General features: G+C 40.6%; 1 protein-coding gene across 1 annotated transcript; it reads left to right on the top strand.

Moving 5' to 3' along the window:
* The first annotated feature begins 1,929 nt into the window (after nt 1-1,929).
* On the top strand, nt 1,930-18,863 carry znf16l (zinc finger protein 16 like). Its single transcript, XM_030723293.1, has 3 exons — nt 1,930-2,793; nt 8,844-9,032; nt 15,791-18,863. Exons 1-3 carry the CDS (start codon nt 2,067-2,069, stop codon nt 16,486-16,488), a joined length of 1,614 nt encoding a protein of 537 aa, XP_030579153.1. The 5' UTR covers nt 1,930-2,066; the 3' UTR covers nt 16,489-18,863.
* The last annotated feature ends 1,354 nt before the right edge of the window (nt 18,864-20,217 follow it).

Raw genomic sequence — 20,217 nt, 5'->3', positions numbered from 1 at the left:
CAAAATGACTGATGGGCCGGTTCTGGCCCTTGAATACCCCTGCTGTAGGTACTTCCATTGAACTAAACATGGTGAAGAAGCAGTTTCTCATCCTTCAATTTATCACTGAATCCTGTTTCAGTCAACGTACTGTTTGGATTCCTCCTCCAGGTGATGCAGAGCTCATCCAAATTAGCTGTAGCTCAGGAGGTAGCGCAGGTCACCAACTAACTGGAAGGTTGGTGGTTCGATTCCTGGGTGCTCCAGGCTGCATGCCAAACTGTCCTTGGGCAAGATACTGAACAATGTCAATATGTGAGTGTTAGACAATAAAAGCACTTAGCTTAGTTAATACATGGAAGTGCTTGTGTGAATGTAAACATGCTGTATAAGGGCTTTGAGTGCTCAATTAGAGTAGAAAAGTGCTATATAAGAACTAGTCCATTTACCATTTATTCTGGAAGAACTGGTCACTGTTTTCTCTGTATTTAAAGTAAGACATGAACAGTTGAAAATAAGATAACTTTGAAAAAAGAACTGCATGATTTATGGTATCAAAGGCCTTGCACAGATCCAGAAAAACAACACTTACTGCCCCTCCCTTATCGAGACGTGCCTTAATGACTTCAATGAAATAGCCACATGCAGTTTCAGCAGAGTGAGTAGACTAAATCACCCAGAATATCTGCAAGACTGTCAGACTGCTTTGTAACTGTCTGATAACATCAAAGGACCACTCATCAAAAATGGCCCACTATATGTCACATACAGTACCAGTCAGAAATTTGGACACACTCAGTGTGTCCAAATTTCTGACTGTGTGTGTAAATGAACCGGTTCTTATATTTCTCCTCTACTTTGAGCACTCAGAGTGCTTTATACAACATACCTCATTCACCCATTCACACACATTCATACAAGCACTTTTTTCTATGGCTAAGTGCTTTCTGTCTAATATTCACACACATTCATATTCCCACAGTTGCACTGGAAAACAACATGTTGTTTGGTATCTTGCCCAAGGATACTTTAGCATGCAGACTGGAGCAGCCAGGGATTGAACCACCAACCTTCCATTTAGTAAGAGACTTACTCTACCTCCTGAGGTACTGTAATTACATATACTCTAATACATTTTGACATTAGGCCCACACAACCAAGGTGCTATAATTATAGTGCTCTTATAGAGGGTCTGTCTGGGTAGCAGATAGTCAGCATGAAAATGGGATAGAGAATGATGAAAACAGAGAGGAAACTGAAGGCTGCCTTAATTTCCCTGCCAGAATCTTCCTAAAGGTATTAATAAACTCTAATCTAATCTAATCTCAGATCGTAATTTTAAGGTTTATACCAATGGAAACAGATATACTTAAATAAAAATGAAGAACATAATGCACTATTAAGCTTGATACTCCAAGCAAAACTAATTTAATCATAAAGTAACTATAGACTACAGTATGGAGGTTGAAATGTGAGCAGATTTCAAACTGTTCTTTCAGTTTCAACTTTGCCATCATCTTAGCACTATGAGACTGTTGTTATGTCTTAATGATAACGGGTTTGGTTTAACATGGTGTTATTTAAAAAAAAAATATGTATACGTATGTATTTATATCTTTTTGCCTTTGATTAGGTTTATTATGGTATGGTTATATGTTAAAAAAATCAGAATAAGGTCAGTTTAATTCCGAATTGTGTAGAGTACAGCCATATTCAAAGGTTTCCTGCTGGATACTTTAGATGGCGCTGCTTGTGACAATTCATCTAAAAACTGCCATTCCTGTAACTCTGTTCTGTGTATCTGTCAAAGATTACATGTCGAAAATAAAACTTCAGTCCATCTGTTTTTAAAAGAAAATTGATCACTGATCGATCAGCTTACATCAAGAAAGCTGTTTGACGCGAAATGCTTTTGTTTTGAAGACAGATTTCCGGTAGCACTCACGTTAACCCCGGCAAACCTAACTACCTCACGGTCTTTCAGCATCATCCAAACATTAGCTTGCTAAATAGCTTTCAGCTACCCCAAACTCTCAAAAAACAAACAAACAAAACAGCAACAAGCAAACAGAGCTCTTAATTCATCTATGAGTCGCAAACGAAACCACAATTTCGCTGAAACAACCTTATCTCCGGAACTCCACGCCGTCTTCATGGAGCCTCCCGGGTCTGTAATTGGAGTTGACGGTGATTTCATGGAGCTGGAACCCGAAGAAGAGCTTCTCTGCTCGGTTAGCGACATCACGGAGCACCTTGGCAGAAACATCACCGTGGTACTAGAGACTGCATTATCCGAGATCCGTAAAATGGTCAGCATCAGGATAAGAGTCCTGAAAATGGAACTTCGCGAGAAAACCGAAGAAATCGAAGTGTTAAAGGCAAAACTGGATACAGTTCAGAGGGATGGAAGGGACCGTTTTCCTGGCGTAGCGAGCGTAGAACCATCTGCAGAGGCTAGCTTTAAGAAACACGACAGCTCTGTAGCCAAGCATAACAACGTTGACCCCAGGAGAGCCAAAGCTGTCATGTCTGGCGTGAAGAAGGAGAACATAGACGCTATTTGTGACTATCTGATGAAAGACAAGAACTCGAGAGGATGTACTGAAATGGACGGAGACCAGAGCAGCCAGGCCGGTGACAGGGAGGCTCGCCAAGGACCAGACCCGCATTCCCTTAATCTGTGGTCGGAGAGCGGGATGCACGTAGATTCCGAGTCTACCGCAGATGACATCTTCAGTATGCTCCCCTCTGGCAGCAAGCGATTGTATGACTATGAATGGATAGCACCAATAGAATACACTTCAGACCTGAAAGGTAAATATACAGTGACGTAGTCATAATCGGTGTGTGTGTGTGTGTTACAAAAGGATGACGATTTACTAGTAACTTAATATGACTGTAGAACCAAGTACTTGGTGACAAAAATATGTAATTTCTTTAAGTATTGTTCAGGAATAGGTATCCAGGCTTACTGAAGGACATTTCAAGGTTCGTTTTTGGATATTGGCTGCCTTTTGTTCCGTTCTTTGTTAAGGTGATTGCACACTGCTTCAATAACGTTGAGGTTCAGGATCTGGGGAGGCCAGTCCATGACTGATATTGTTCCATTGTGTGTTTTTCTCCCCAGATATGCTTTTACTGCATTGGAAGTGTTTTTAGGATCATTGTTTTGCTAAAAAAAAATTAAGCTGTTGATAATCAGATGCTGTCCAGATTATGTTGTATGGGGGTGTGTGGGTGGACCATGACAGAGCCTCCAGAATTTTACACATTTGTTGATACTCACTTATCTCGTTGTAATTACTGTAGGGTTTTTAACCTTACAAATATAATGCACCTTGAGGTGACTATTGTGATTTGGCACTATGTAAATAAAACTGAATTGAATCTATGTCTTTCATGAACTCCTTTTGTAAATGTAGAAGATGATTTGAACCAAAAAATTCAGATTTGTCCAGTTTTCATCCAAAGAGATACTGTTTCATCTGCTGTAGATACTTTTTAAAACCTGCCACTAATTCCTCTGATCGCGACTTGTCTAATTTCCTTAAGGAGATACGTACCAAGATTTGCCACATTTTTGGTTAATAGCTCTTTGGGAACCTTGTTGGGGCAAATATATTATTTCATGACTGTTAGACTGTGTTACCATTGGCATTTTTTGTAGAATGAACTAAGAAAATGGAAACAAATTATGTTTGCAACAGGGTGCCAGAAACAAAATATCTAAAGATATGATTTAAAATTGGTTGTTATCTAAGTTGTTTGTTATGTGTAACCATGGTCTCATTCCTTGAAGCACGCGCGCGCGCACACACACACACACACACACACACACACACACACACACACACACACTCCTCTGAAAATGGTCAGGTATAGGGACTGTACTGCACTGGCTGAAGATGAGTGAAAAAACAGCCAATGTCAAAGACCTTCAAAAAGCCTGAAGAACTTCTGCTCAAGACCACTTTAAATTACAGTAAATCAAAGTCTCGCTCCTTGGAAGGAAAATATAAAGAAACTTGTTTGATCTTCTGATCTTACATATTTATGTTGTTAAAATGTAATCAAAACTGATTTTTCCAAATGTATATGTGACCCCTGTTAACACTGACTTGCTGAAGTTGAGGAGCAGTCATTTTACAGTGTGTTCACTTTTAATACAGTTTCTTCTCCAGTGTCATTTAAACTCATTTGTACTGCCTGTTACATTGATTCAGTTTAGCTCTGCAGCAGCTGGCCATGTTGTTATCTTACATAGAAATAATTACAAGTTCAGTAGCTGGTGCTAGCAGACTTCCTTAGTTCAGTATCATGACCAATCAAAGTTCACCTTCTTTCGCAGGTTATACAAATCACAGTATAAGCTATCAAAGCTTTCAGAGTAAGGCCTGAACAATGACACATCAGCCTATCTATTACATCTAAGTTTTCCAAAATGTGCACATATGAAACTTCTTTGTTTACAAAACATATGCTTAGTGTAATTTAGATATGGTGTCACCACTTTGCCTGGCTGGCAAAATGGCTTCATCTGCCTTGCTTCTAATGCTCTCAGCAGGGTCACAGTTGAGCAGATGGTGGTGTCAGGTCAAGCAGTGTGTTCATAGTAAGTGGATTGCTGGGAAGTTATTAAACAATTACCCCATGATTTTTTCTTATCAATTTTACTCCAACAAGATGTATGTATGTATGTACACAAATAATATTAGCTGATATAGTAATAGCAGAATTTTTATACTAACAACAACAAATGGGAATTACTTTTTCATAAAGGGCCAGCTAATTTTGCATAGATTTCTTTGTCTTAATGGTAAATGGACTAGTTCTTATATAGCGCTTTTCTACTCAGTATGAGCACTCAAAGCGCTTATACAACCTGTTTGCATTCACCCATGCACTCCCATTCATACAAGCACTTCAATTTTTATGAAGCTAAGTGCTTTTAATTACCTAACATTCACTCACATTCATACTCTGACAGAACGGTCGGAGAGCAACTTGGGGTTAAGTATCTTGCCCAAGGATACATTGGCATGTAGCCCGGAGTAGCCAGGATTCGAACCGCTGACCTTCCGATCAGTAGGTGACCTGCTCTACCTACTGAGCTACAGCCACCCTCTTAATAAAGGAAATCATCTTTTTAAAAGTGCATTTTGTATTTAATCTGGTTATCTTTGTGTTATTGTAATATTTATTTGCTGATCTGAAAGATGAAAGCTTGGTAAATATGCAAAAAGCCCAGAAGAAATCAGGGTCAAATACAGTGTATCACAAAAGTGAGTACACCCCTCACATTTCTGCAGCTATTTAAGTATATCTTTTCATGGGACAACACTGACAAAATGACACTTTGACACAATGAAAAGTAGTCTGTGTGCAGCTTATATAACTGTAAATTTATTCTTCCTTCAAAATAACTCAGTATACAGCCATTAATGTCTACAACCAGCGGCAACAAAAGTGAGTACACCCCTTAGTGAAAGTTCCTGAAGTGTCAATATTTTGTGTGGCCACCATTATTTTCCAGAACTGCCTTAACTCTTCCGGGCATGGAGTTTACCAGAGCTTCACAGGTTGCCACTGGAATGCTTTTCCACTCCTCCATGATGACATCACGGAGCTGGCGGATATTCGAGACTTTGCGCTCCTCCACCTTCTGCCTGAGGATGCCCCAAAGATGTTCTATTGGGTTTAGGTCTGGAGACATGCTTGGCCAGTCCATCACCTTCACCCTCAGCCTCTTCAATAAAGCAGTGGTTGTCTTAGAGGTGTGTTTGAGGTCATCATCATGCTGGAATACTGCCCTGCGATCCAGTTTCTGGAGGGAGGGGATCATGCTCTGCTTCATTATTTCACAGTACATATTGGAGTTCATGTGTCCCTCAATGAAATGTAACTCCCCAACACCTGCTGCACTCATGCGGCCCCAGACCATGGCATTCCCACCACCATGCTTCCTTCTGGGGTGACAGCCAAGCAGACCAATTTGATGTAGTGTGTGGCGTATGGTCTGAGCACTGACAGGCTGACCCCCCACCTCTTCAATCTCTGCAGCAATGCTGACAGCACTCCTGCGTCTATCTTTCAGAGACAGCATTTGGATGTGACACTGAGCACGTGCACTCAGCTTCTTTGGACAACCAACGCGAGGTCTGTTCTAAGTGGACCCTACTCTTTTAAAACGCTGGATGATCTTGGCCACTGTGCTGCAGCTCACTTTCAGGGTGTTGGCAATCTTCTTGTAGCCTTGGCCATCTTCATGTAGTGCAACAATTTGTCTTTTAAGATCCTCAGAGAGTTCTTTGCCATGAGGTGCCATGTTGGAACTTTCAGTGACCAGTATGAGAGTGTGTGAGAGCTGTACTACAAAATTGAACACACCTGCTCCCTATGCACACCTAAGACCTAGTAACACTAATGAGTCACATGACATTTTGGATGGGAAATGACAAGCAGTGCTCAATTTGGACATTTACGGGTGTAGTCTCTTAGGGGTGTACTCACTTTTGTTGCCGCTGGTTTAGACATTAATGGCTGTATATTGAGTTATTTTGAGGGAAGAATAAATTTACACTGTTATATAAGCTGCACACAGACTACTTTTCATTGTGTCAAAGTGTCATTTTGTCGGTGTTGTCCCATGAAAAGATATACTTAAATAGCTGCAGAAATTTGAGGGGTGTACTCACTTTTGTGATACACTGTACAGGGGTTGGACAATGAAACTTAAACACCTGGTTTTAGACCACAATAATTTATTAGTATGGTGTAGGGCCTCCTTTTGCGGCCAATACAGCGTCAATTCATCTTGGGAATGACATATACAAGTCCTGCACAGTGGTCAGAGGGATTTTAAGCCATTCTTCTTGCAGGATAGTGGCCAGGTCACAACGTGATGCTGGTGGAGGAAAACGTTTCCTCACTCGCTCCTCCAAAACAACCCAAAGTTGCTCAATAATATTTAGATCTGGTGACTGTGCAGGCCATGGGAGATGTTCAGCTTCACTTTCATGTTCATTAAACCAATCTTTCACCAGTCTTGCTGTGTGTATATTGGTGCATTGTCATTCTGATACAAGGCACCGCCTTCAGGAAACAATGTTTGAACCACTGGATGCACATGGTCCTCCAGAATGGTTCGGTAGTCCTTGGCAGTGACGTACCCATCTTGCGCTCCTTGCACCATTGAAACCGACGTTTGGCATGGGCACGAGTGACCAAAGGTTTGGCTATAGCATCCCGGCCGTGTATATTGACCCTGTGGAGCTCCCGACGGACAGTTTTGGTGGAAACAGGAGAGTTGAGGTGCACATTTAATTCTGCCGTGATTTGGGCAGCCGTGGTTTTATGTTTTTTGGATACAATCCGGGTTAGCACCCGAACATCCCTTTCAGACAGCTTCCTCTTGCATCCACAGTTAATCCTGTTGGATGTGGTTCGTCCTTCTTGGTATGCTGACATTACCCTGGATACCGTGGCTCTTGATACATCACAAAGACTTGCTGTCTTGGTCACAGATGCACCAGCAAGACGTGCACCAACAATTTGGCCTCTTTTGAACTCTGGTATGTCACCCATAATGTTGTGTGCATTGCAATATTTTGAGCAAAACTGTGTTCTTACCCTGCTAATTGAACCTTCACACCCTGCTGTTACTGGTGCAATGTGCAATTAATGAAGATTGGCCACCAGGCTGGTCCAATTTAGCCATGAAACCTCCCACACTAAAATGACAGGTGTTTCTGTTTCATTGTCCAACCCCTGTATGTCTTCATCCGTTTGTCCAGCGAGTCAGCCAGAAGCGCTGGGGCTAGCTTTTTAGCAGTAACTAACATTTAGAATAAGAGATTCTTCAGTTTTCTTAATTCAAAAGTGAAAACACTAAAATGACTCACCAAATATAATTAGGCAACATGTATGCCTTGCTCTGTAACTTGCTGACTGTGCTTTTACTCTTGTGCTTAGCTGTGGCCAATTCAAGACTTCTCATCTGTTCTACTATCCCATCAGCCTCCTCCTACTTTTGTGCATAATTTTTTTTTTCTTTCTAATATTCTTTTCTTTGGTACACAGTATCAGCCAAATTGATTCTTTATTGTATTTGTGTACTGTTTTGGTACAGGGAAATGACTGAATCCACTTAAAAAAATAAAAATATTATTCCAAAATGACAAACATAGCAGCTGGGTATGCTGGAGGTGCATCAAACAGGATTTGTATGCTTTCACACAAATTCTCTCAAAAAACAGTCTCATATTTGACCGTTTTGGTTATAGTTGAAAGCTCTGGATGCAATTAATTGACCATTCCTATGCAAGGTGACATTAAACACCACATGTGAAATCTATATAGTGTAAAGCTGCTTTACTACCAAATGAAGTTCAATCAAACATTGTTTTATCTGTCTTGCAGCTGAGGTGTGAACTGTGCTGTTTGTTTTAGTGGTAAAATAAAGGGTGTGTAAATATTAGCTTCCATCCTGTATTACATGTCAATAACTATCTAAAAAAACAATCTGGAATTACAGCACACTTTATATGGTTTAACCCTATGAGCATAAAAAGAAGCACAAAAAATCAATATAATAATGTATTCATACACTGTGTGAAATAAGTGATCACCATTGCCTTTTCTGCAGATTCTGAAGTTTTATGTTTTGAACTTAATTTTGGACAAAATATGCAATAACAAATCAGTATTTTAGACCTGGAAAGTTTTGCCTGCTCAAAAGAAAAATATGTCTGTGAACTTAATTTAGGCCCTCATATTGATTTGATCTGTTGTAGCAGTCTGTTTTTATGGTAACCACTGGATTATATAACATTTATAATCCTGATTTTTCTCTTATTTTACCCCAGTTATGAAGGAGCCTGAAAGTGAGAACACCTGCAATGCTGAGACAGAGAATGATGACAATGAAGATGAGTCGATCAGGAGGGAGGGGTCGGTACCTGAGCAGGCACAGACTCCACTCTCACGTGTTCAACCTTGTGCGTTCTCTACAGAGCCTCGGAGCTTGGAGGGCCGCACGGACAGCCCTGAGGCAGGTGCGAATGTAGCTACTTATTTTAAAGCCCTGTACTCGTTGAATACAGTTACAAGTGTAAGTAGCAAGAACAAAGACTACAGAAGATACTTTTGGCTGCTTTACTACAGCAGATCACCTCCACACGCTTTGGCAGAGTTTTTATGCTGGATGCCTCCAAATGCAACCCCAGAGGGGATTTGTGTCTCTGGCTTGAATCAAATCAGCGAACTTTTGCTTGCCAATCAAATGTTTTAATCACTAGACCATTGGAGACACTGACAAGACTGACAGCCAAAAAAAGGGAAGAAGTTGCAGATGAAACTTTTTTTTAAGCAGAGATTATTGCTGACAGGGTATCCTATATATCATCTGAATTATATATCATCTGAGTTATACCATCCACAACAATACCACTAAAATTTTTTTTATATGGTAATAAAGTGTCATCTCGTGATATCAGTAATATGACACATGCATTTACATGCATTGGGAAATGCTGTTTATTTTGTGCACAGTAATAAATGCTGCTGCCTGCTCGCTCTGTTCTTAGATAAAATGTTCAGTATTTTTGTCATAAATAGTGTTGCAAATTAGACTTGACAATTTGCTGCTGTGTGAGGTCATTGTCCTCAGCTGGAAAAGGGTGCCCACTCTGGCTCAGGGACAAATTGCTGCCCCAAGTGGAGGATTTAGGGAAGAGGGAAGCGGGAGATTGACAGACGGATTGGGGCTGCATCTGCAGTGATGCACACATTTCGCTGGTCCATCATGGTAAAGAGAGCTGAGTGTGAAAGCAAAGTTGTCAATCAGTCTAAGTCCCTCCTCTCCAGGGGCGGAGCTTCTGGAGGGTCTGGGAGGGCGGCACGCCCCCAGCCCGGGGCTGGCGGGGGCCGGATGGGAGAGAGGAGAGGAGAATAAAATTTCAGGTAGCCAGGCCTCTGTCACATCCGAGGCGAGGTGGAGAAGGAGGGCCCTGTCTTGATTATATCGCAATATGCATGGCTCAGTGTGCACAGTATACAACCCACTATACATCACCCATCATTCATGTTTTACACGGGGGTTTTAAAGGTTGCCACATTCAGGTTTGAGTCATGGTTGCTCAAAACTTTACAAGACCGACTGACTTTAGTGATGTAGTAGGTGTAAAATATTGAATAAGATGTTGTACTGCATGACTGGCTTTATTTTCACTCTAAAGGCCCTTTCACACCGGACGCGTAAATTCTGTGCGAATGTTTGAGTGAAAGCATCCGTGATGCAGCTTCAACTCCTGGATCAAACCATTAAACTCTCCCTGCTGCTGCTTTCTTATGAGTTGGATGAACCCATAAACTCTGTTTCTTCCTTCTCTTGTTTAGAAACATCAGGACCATTACATCATCACTTGATGTCGACTGCATTTTTTTTTTCCACCGTGCGTTATATAGGGAGGATTTAGTCGCAAAAACGCAACGCATCCGGTGTGTATATAGGTTACACGACAGGTTCGCTTCCAAAAGATTCGGAATTTCGTGTCGTTTTTACGCAACGCATCCGGTGTGAAAGGGCCTTTAACCTATATACACACTGGACGCGGTGCATTTTTGCGAATAAATCAGAGCGCTGCATTTAGCAACATGTGAGTTCATAGCTCAAAACGCGCAGTGATGTACTGAATATACAGTGATGTGGGAACAGTAAACTCGTACTATTTTACCTCAGACACACAGCTACACACTGTTTTGAGTCAGTCGGCTCTCTGAAATTATTCTCTGCCTCCTCACATGTGATCCCAACTCTGTCAACAACAACTGCCCACTGATGATATGAAATGTGTGCGAAAGCATCCATGATGCAGCTTCAACTCCTGGATCAAACCATGAAACTCTCCCTGCTGCCGCTTTCTAATGTGTTGGATGAACCCAGAATCTCTTTTTCTTCCTTCTCTTGTTTAGAAAAATCACAACCTCATTACATCATCGTTTGATGTCGGCTTCCTTTCTTTCACAGTGCGTTTTATGAGGGCAATTTAGTCGCAAAAATGCAACGCGTCCGGTGTGTATGTAGGTTACACGACAGGTTCGCATCCGAAAGATTCGGAATTTCATGTTGCTTTTACGCAACGCATCCGGTGTGAAACGGCCTTAAAGGCCTTAGGTGGAGCATTTTTACGGACTAAGCTAACATGAGTGGCACTTCATAACATACACATTCCCGCTGTTCTGGGCATGTGTATGTTATAAAAAGATGTTATGATGAGCTTTATTATTTGGGTATAAAGGGCCCGGTAATTTGCCCCGCCCCCGCAGATTTGTTCTGCTAGTGCTCCCCTCACCTATAGTCATGCACTCTGGGTAATGACCAAAAGAACCAGATCGTGGATAGAAGCATTGGAAATGAGCTTCCTCCAAATGGTGGCTGGCCTCTCCCTTAGAGGTGGGGTGAGGAGTGCAGTCATTCGGGAGGGGCTCAGAGTAGAGCTGCTACACCCCCACATCAAAAGGATCCAGTTGAGGTGGTTCTGGCATCTGATTAGAATTCCTCCTGTGCACGTCCTAACAGGAGGAGGCCCCAGAGCACACCCAGGACACACTTTACCAGTGTTTCTCCACATGAGCTATAGCGGGGGTGACTCGGGAGAGAGGCCTGGGCTTCTCTGCTTAAGCTGCTGCCTCCGTGACCTAGCCCCAGATAAGTGGAAGAAAATGGATGGATGGTAATATTGTTGTAAATTTCTTTGAAATATTGTGATATAATTTTGAGACTATATCACCCAATCCTAAGTGCCAGTTCTTAATAATGACCATGTCATGGCATTTGTAAAAACCCTTTAATACTAGAGAGAACACTAACGGAATGACAATCTCCTGTGAGCAAGAACTTAGCAGTAGTAAGAACACAGAACTCCTTTTTGCCTGGAAGAGACCAGGCTAAGCAGGCAGCAGTAATTTGTCCTGTCCCTTTTGGGGGATGAAGAGGAGATAAGGAGAGAGAAAAGACGTGCATACAGCAATGACAAACAATAAATTACAAAATACCAGCTACATGAGAGTACAGAAGATATAATATAGATATAATATATAATCTATAAGATATAATAGTAGCTGAAGGAATTTAAATAATAAGAGGGTGTGCTGCTTAAGCCTTTAGGAGATCTGCGTGCGGAATAAGGAGTCCAATTATTAAATTTAATAAACCCATTTCAAACAATTTACAGATTAATATGGGTCAGACTGCATGCCATGCCTGTGCGAGATGGCATGAAATACTGGCACATTCGAATTCAGTTTACAGTTTCATATAGTCACAGCTTATCTATCTTGGTTACATCATTTATAAAACAGAATGTGGAAAACAGAGAAATTCAACAACAGGGTGAACTCGAAGTCTCCATTTCTATCATTGTGTAGTCTTCATCAGTGTGGTTCATTGTACAGTCAGAACACAAAGTTCATGATGACACAGAACATTATAAGCTTCTGTATTTTTAATCAGTTATATTTATATGCCTTGAGGTGAATGTTTTGTTGTGATTTGTAGTTGTATAAACAAAATTGAATTAAAATTAAATTGAATTGGTGTGGTGGTTATTGTTGTATTGTAGATTATTATCTGCAATATAATGTGTCGCCTCAAGGTACAATATAATGTGCCTTGAGGCAACTGTTTTGTTGTGATTTGTAGTTGTATAAATGAAATTGAATCAAAATTGAATTGAATTGGTATGGTGTGGTGTGGTGATTAGCACTGTTGCCTCACAGCAAGAAGGTCTTTGGATCCACCTTAATCAGAACCTTTCTGTATGGAGTTTACATGTTTGTGTGGGTTTTCTCTGGGTACTCTGTTTTTTTTTTTCCCAAAGTCCAAATGCAAGGTTAGGTTAATTGGTGATTCTGAATTGCCCGTGTGAATGACAGCCTGTCCCTGTGAGAGGGTGGTGACTTCCAGGTGGTGACGTCCAGGTGAACCTGCCTCTCACCTAGCCCCACCCTGAAAAGAATAAGTTGAAGAAAATGGATGGACATCCAGTTCTTTAGAAGAACTTTAGTAACCTTTAGAGCTTTTGTCCTAAGATGTGGCATGGCTCACCTCATTACATTTTTTTAAGAGGAGAATGTCAGTAACCAGATATTTTATACCTCTATTTTTATGGAGGCCCTTATGCACACTTCAAGCCTCTTTGACTGGAAGACTTGGCTGCAAGTAGCTTTTAAGCATAAGGGCTCACTTATGTTTTTTGTAGCCTGCACTCAGAGTACAATGTGAAGTGTGTTTGGGTCACTTGTGTTTAGTGTCATAAACTTTTCTTGCAGTTGTGTGCATTTCTTTCTCTTTGCTATCAATATTGCTAAATCTCTATTGCTAAAACCCTCTTGAATTGATTGTATTCCCTATATCCATTATGGCACTATTAATTCCATTTATTCAATTAGTAGCCAGATAGTAGCCAGAGTCGACTACACCTGCTGAGGAGACTGAGGTGCTTTGGTGTCTGCAGGACTCTGTTAAAGACCTTTTATGACACAGTGGTAGCATCTGACCTTTTCTACGCAGTGGCCTGCTGGGGGGGTGGATGCACCGAAAGTGACAGGAGCAGGATCGACAAACTGGTGCGGAGGTCTAGCTCTGTGTTGGGATGTCCTCTAGAGCAGAGGTCCCCAACCCCCGGGCCGTGGACCGGTACCGGGCCGTGGGACATTTGGTACCGGGCCGCACATAAAGAATAAATAACTTAAATTATTTCCGTTTTACTTATTATGTGCGCCTAAACTATATTTTATTTTGAAAAATGGGCGGATTCGCTCCGTTACTTCCCTCCATGACTTCCTCTTGACGTGTCAAGACGTTTCTGCTCACATGATACGTCACCGCTAAAATTAAACCCAGAAGCTTCAGGCCTGTCTAACGAAATCGGTTGGTTGACCTACATAACGCTTCTTTAAATTTTTGAGTGCTCAACAAGAGTAGAAAAGCGCTATGTAAGAACTAGTCCATTTACCATTTTTATTTATCAACACCGGGGATAGCAGTGAGGTAGACCCAGCCATCAAACTGACTGCCCAGCGCTTGACACCGCGGCTCTGCAGCCACGCTCCATGTGAAATCGGCCGAACCCAGTCAAACCAGAAGCCAGCAAAAATGAGTATCAGAGAAACAAGCTCAGGGGGCTTACACTGATTCAGTGTTATGGTGAGTTGTATTTTTCATGCGCTTTATACAGTAAAAATCACCTAAGTCGAAGTCGCACAAATCGGGTTTTCGCTCTAGTTGGATGGCATCTGCAGGTCCTGATTTTTCCTAACATTAATTCCAATAAAATCATCACATAAATCCGTCGGATATTCGCCTACCTCGGATGAAAAATCTGGTCCCATTGTAATAAATTTCCAGTTAAATGTGATCGCATAAACTGGATGAGTTTAGCGCTAAAACCCTCCTCAGCTCCTGTCCGCCCACTTCCATGCATCGGCTCGTTCATGCACAACTACACACACACACTAACAACGCCTGGAAATTGTTTTAGTGTTTATATCAGTTCATTTCACCGGGGACAATCGTGGCAAGTGTAAGCTACAAACTTGCACTTACGAGTAAAATTTCAGATTATAAAATTTGCAGAAGCAAATTCATAGATGAAGCAGAAGCCGTTGCAGCGAAATTCGATAATAGACCCCAAACTGGGCCATTTGAATCCGACTGAGGTGATTTCTACTGTATTTGTTTTTGCGGTGTATCTTATTTTGAAGGCATGTTTTACCATGGCTCTAACAGCTGACCAGGGAGCGCTGTGGGCAGACAGCCTGTTATTCATGTTGAGGCGGGGTGTTACGAGAACGCTGCTGATAGAGTTGCATACGAATACAAAGTGGATTCCCGTTTTTTATTATTATACGTAGAAAATATCACACTTGGTTATGGTCGTATCATTTATTTTGACGTATTTATTCGCCACACCTTAAAAGCCGGTCCGTGGAAATATTTTCTAACACTAAACCGGTCCGCGGCTCAAAAAAGGTTGGGGACCACTGCTCTAGAGTCTGTGATGGTGGTTGGTGAGAGGAGGATGTTGGCAAAGCTGATATCCATCATGAACAACCCCCATCACCCTCTGCACGAGACCGTGGGTGAGCTGAGCAGCTCCTTCAGTCAGAGACTGAAACATCCTCGCTGCAGGAAGGAGCGCTTTTGCAGGTCATTCATCCCAACAGCAGTTAGACTGTATAGCATCATAATGTCTTGAGTCACTTGGACACTTGGACACCTCCTCTGCCATCACTTTATCCATACAGTCCAGATACATTTTATTTATTACACTCACCCATATAATGCATACCGTGTATGCTCTTACCTTACCTTACCGGCTACAAATGTATATAATATTTTCATATCTGTATATAGTGTTTTGATTTGTGTGTATATGTGTGTATATGTAAATGTGTGTATTGACATTGATATATATATTTTATGTATATAGTGCTTATGTATATGTGTATAGTTTTTTTGCTATTTTATTTTATTCTGTTCTGTTTTAGTTTTAGTTTAGTTATTTGTTCTTACTCATCCTTTTCATTTTTTCTCTGTACTGAGCTGCTGTACTGCACAAATTTCCCCGTCGTGGGATCATTAAAGTTTTATCTTATCTTAATTAAAAACACTATCCTGGTTGACCACTACACCTTATCTGGTGACGCTCTATATTGGTGGCCTTTCTCTTTCTCTGGAATCTATGTATATTATGTTTTCTTAGATAATTTATTTAAACAATTGCTAACTATACTAATGTTTTTGTTTCAGGCCAGCAGTTTACCAGTCACACCTACATCTGCTCACTGTGTGGAACCTTCTGCCCTGACTCTTTCTTTCTGGAGGAACACATAAAACTAATACACTCAGACTCTGCTGGAACCCAAGCTCACCAGGCACTGCAGTCTACCTCCTCCACTACACTCTCTATAGGAAATAGTAGCAGTGATTCCAAGAGGGCTGGTGGGAGTCAGAATGAGGGGAGCACACGATTTGGATCTGTTGGAGGCAGAGGCGGTCCTATAAAAAAGGAAATAAAAATCGAGGGGGGGTATGAATGTGGAGACTGTGGCCGCCGTTTTAACTACCTTGGCAACCTGCGGCAGCACCAACGTATCCATACTGGGGAAAAACCTTTTGTGTGTCCAGAGTGTGGGGAGAGGTTTCGCCATGCAGCCCGCTTAAAAAGCCATAGGTTGGTTCACAGTGGAACCCAGAGCCCGTTTCCTTGCCCTCAGTGTGGGAAAGGTTTTTCAGTGCTGTCAGGACTCAAAAGACACCAGCGAGTGCACACTGGTGAGAGTCCGTACGCGTGTCCTCAGTGCGGCCGGCGCTTTAAAGAGCTGGGAAACCTGTACACCCACCAGAGGATCCATAGCGGTGCAACTCCTTACTGCTGCCAGCAGTGTGGGCGCAGCTTCCGACATCTGGGCACCTACAAGAGCCACCGTTGTACCCCGGCACAGTAATCAGCCCTAACTTCTGATCTCTACACTCCTGATACCAGGAAATCTAAGATGTAAATGGCTGTCTGATGACCCTATGGGGATGCTAAACAGTTAATAAAAAGGCTTGGTTTTATCAGATGTTGCCCAATCATTTATATTCTGTCGCATTCATAATATATAGATGTTGTGTTATTGAGCATTAGTGTCTTGAATAAATTAATTTCAAGGCCAACAAAATCACTTGTTTTTAAGCTTTCAATAGTATTGCAAGCTCTTCATCAGCAAGTAGAATCTGTGAAATTGTCATGAAATTGTAAATGTTATGTGTTTTATGAGGTTCCCTTGTCCAGGTTGGATTCAGAGTTGTTCTGGAAGTTTATTCTTGAGCTAAAAAACTTTGGAAACCACAGAAAAGATTACAGTTCCTTGAGAATTGAGCACAAGTTACTGTATCTGCTCTGACAAGATATTGTTAAAGTTGTTTTCTCAATGTGCATACCACATGGTTTAAATATGATCAGAGTTATGACCAGAGGTAGATGATTGCTAAATTCTTAAACGAGCACACTGTCTTTAAAGTAATTTTAAATCATTTTCTGAAGCAAACCACAACATATTTTAAGTTTAAAAGCTGCTAGGTAACAGGATTTTTGTTTTTGTTTTTGTATTTTCCACAATGTGTCCACAGTCACATTGTTTCCAAGTTATGAAAAAATATTGTACTTTTGATGGTTTCGAATTTAAGTCAACATTTTACGCTTTGATTTTGTTGTTAGTGTTGCATTTCCAAGCTACAAGTTTGTTTTTTTAAATTAATTCACTTATTTTTTTTTAAATTTTCATTCAGAATCGTGTTTACCTGCAATGTTGTCTGGTTGAAGCTAATCCTTTGAACAAAAAAAATTTGATAACACACTGGCACTTAAAGTGGTAAAATATTGCCAGTTTAACTATGGACCAGTGAACAAGTACAGTAATGAAAAAGAGCTATATGTTCATTTCCAAGGTTTAAGTATCAGGTTATGATTAAAAAAAAGAAAGCATTATTTTTTTATTTTATCACTATGTATAATAAATCACCAGATTAATAATTTTCTTTTGCGTTATTATGTCAACTTATCTGTAAAAATGTTGCATTTTACCATTATATCTACGGATGGGGGTATGTCACCATCATCATCATCTCAAAATGTATCTGATTGGAGTAGGCAGCAATTATCATCTCATTTTGTGCAGCAGAAGAGTCATATGACCTTCAGAATGACCATTTTTATGTTAGCGCACACAGAGCCTGAATCAGAAAGCCCTGCTTAACAGAGAAACTTGCTAACCACTTTGTGATACCTATTATCTCTGACTGGAGTTTTGAGTTTTGTTAAATGAGCTAAGGCTAAGAAAGCCTGGCTGTGTTGAACTTTATTTGTATTATACCCCTCCGGTTCTAAACTTATTTAAACGCGTGATATATTGCACCATGTCAGCAAAAACTATGCCAAAATGCAGAAGCAGTATATAAAAAGCTAAGTACACCTTATGATTCAGTAGCTTGGAAAATCACTTTAAATAACTTGAAGAAATTTTTTTTGTATGACTTTGCAAGCATCTGGTATTGTTGTGCCCAATACATTTGACCTACTCTTCTTTACAATATTGTTTCAGTTCATTCATTTATGCAAAGCTCTCTTAAGGTCAGTGCTTCAATCGGGTTGTGGTCTGGTCTTTGACTGGTCCATTGCAACACTTTGATTGTTTTCTTTCAGTAATTCTGTTGTAGATTTGCTGGTGTGCTTGAGCTCATTGCCCTAATGCATGACCCAATTTTAGACCAGCTTTATCTGTCATCTTCTGTACCTGGATAAGAGGAATTCCTGCTTTGTAGTACAGGCCTTAGGTGATCTGGCTGCAAAAACAGAGACCACACAATTTGATATTACTTTTAAAAAAAAAATCTCCAAGCAATGCAGGGTCTGACCATATTTGCTAGTACATCCAGTCCTGGGAAGATTGGTAGTAGTCTTGAATGTTTTCCACTTGTGAGTAATTATTCTCACTGTAGAATGGTGAACTTCCAGTTGTTGGAAAATGGCCCATGTTGGGCAGCAAAAAAAGTTTCTTGGAGTTTATTATGGATGGATGTCTTCCTTAGCGTTGTGTTAAAATACACCTGAATGCTCCAGGAAAGGAAACTACCAAAATAAATTTTTATAGAGCTTTTCACACTTGGTGATGATCTGTTAATTAAGAGCATTTGATTAGCACCACCTGGCTGCTGCTTACCCACTTAATTCATATGAAAGCAGTAAAGGTGCACATATTTTTTTCAGACACTGCTTCTGTATTTTTGTTTAGTTTTTTAAAGTAAATAATTACACGTAAATGTGTTTTTTATTGCATTCTACAACATTTATCCTAAATTTTTATTTATTGTTTATATTTTGCAGACTTTGTATGTTCTGAAAATATAAATAAAAATAAATCTAATGATAAACACTGGCTGTATTATTGTAAATTAAGTTACCCTCAAGGTTAGTGTTGGTGTTCGATTTTGGCTGTTCCAGTCTGCATGCCAAAGTATCCTTTGTCAAAATACTGAACTCCAAGTTACTCTCCAATGCAGCTGTCTGAGTATGAATGTGTGTGAATGTTAGATAGAAAGCACTTAGCTGTAGAAGACCCTTGCCCACCAGGGGCCCAGAAGCTCACCCACATTTGTCATGAAATGTTTTTATTTTGTTCTAATTTTTACATCCAGGGACATCAGGGACACAAAAGTCAACCACTGCAATACTCACAGAACTCTTAAGGATTCAGGAAATGTATACTATACCCACACTGTCTCTTTGTGGGAGGTAATTGAGAGCCATACTTAGATGTCACAGGTTTAGGCCAGAACATTTACTGGTTTTACTGGGTGTGTGTGTGTGTGTGTGTGTGTGTGTGTGTGTGTGTGTGTGTGTGTGTAGCTTGTTTGTTATAAAAAGTTAACCAACAAATGTAGAAATTTAGTGTTCACAGGGTTATTAGGTTTTGTGATTTTTTTTTTCCCATCCTGGACTACTATTATATAGCTAGAAACACAGATGGCTCTGTGGAAGAAGATGGTGGTATTACACAACTGATACCTAACACAAAGGGAAACCTAAGACAAAGCTGAAGCAGAATTTGGGAAATCTTTATATATGACTGCATATGGGCCAAAAGAACCTGTTGTTATACCTTAACGGTTTGATAATGGATGAACTTGTAAAGGTTTGTCAGGAACTCATAGATGAACTGAAGGTTTCCAAATCAAGCAGCAACATATCTGAAGTGACACTGAAGATCCGACATGATATTCGGAACCAAGATATTGCTCAAGTATGGCCACCGCCTGTGTCTTAAGAAGATGAACTGCGCTCCTACATCTCTAATAGACTCACAGCTTCATTCAGCCAAGACCTGGTTTTTGCTGTTACCTGTGCGAAATTCAAGCCTATAAAACATACTGCATCCCTTTTGCTGTTAAGACACTCACTGGAAATGTAGAACTGACAATGCAATGTGAGCAATATATATATAGTATTGCTTATCATCGTGCTGAAACCAGATCTTTGCCTTGCATACAGTAGCACCGGTCTCTGGCTGCATGACCGCAGATGCTCGTCTCTGGATGAGTGATCTGGAACAATCATTTCGTTGTGTGCCTTGTGCGCACAATGACAATGAGTTGAGTCTAACATCTAACATCCCAAAATCAAGAAGAGAAGCACT

Source organism: Archocentrus centrarchus, unplaced genomic scaffold, assembly GCF_007364275.1.
Source record: "Archocentrus centrarchus isolate MPI-CPG fArcCen1 unplaced genomic scaffold, fArcCen1 scaffold_24_ctg1, whole genome shotgun sequence".
NCBI lineage: Eukaryota > Metazoa > Chordata > Actinopteri > Cichliformes > Cichlidae > Archocentrus > Archocentrus centrarchus.
Note: the sequence above shows the minus strand (reverse complement) of the source record. Positions and strands in the feature narration are given on the sequence as shown.

Excerpts from the sequence above, each read along its gene's own strand:
- znf16l (XM_030723293.1), top strand. The coding sequence starts at position 2,067 with ATGAGTCGCAAACGAAACCACAATTTCGCTGAAACAACCTTATCTCCG. Across the intron at positions 2,794-8,843 it reads ATACACTTCAGACCTGAAAG|TTATGAAGGAGCCTGAAAGT; the intron begins GTAAATATACAG and ends ATTTTACCCCAG. Across the intron at positions 9,033-15,790 it reads CACGGACAGCCCTGAGGCAG|GCCAGCAGTTTACCAGTCAC; the intron begins GTGCGAATGTAG and ends TTTTTGTTTCAG.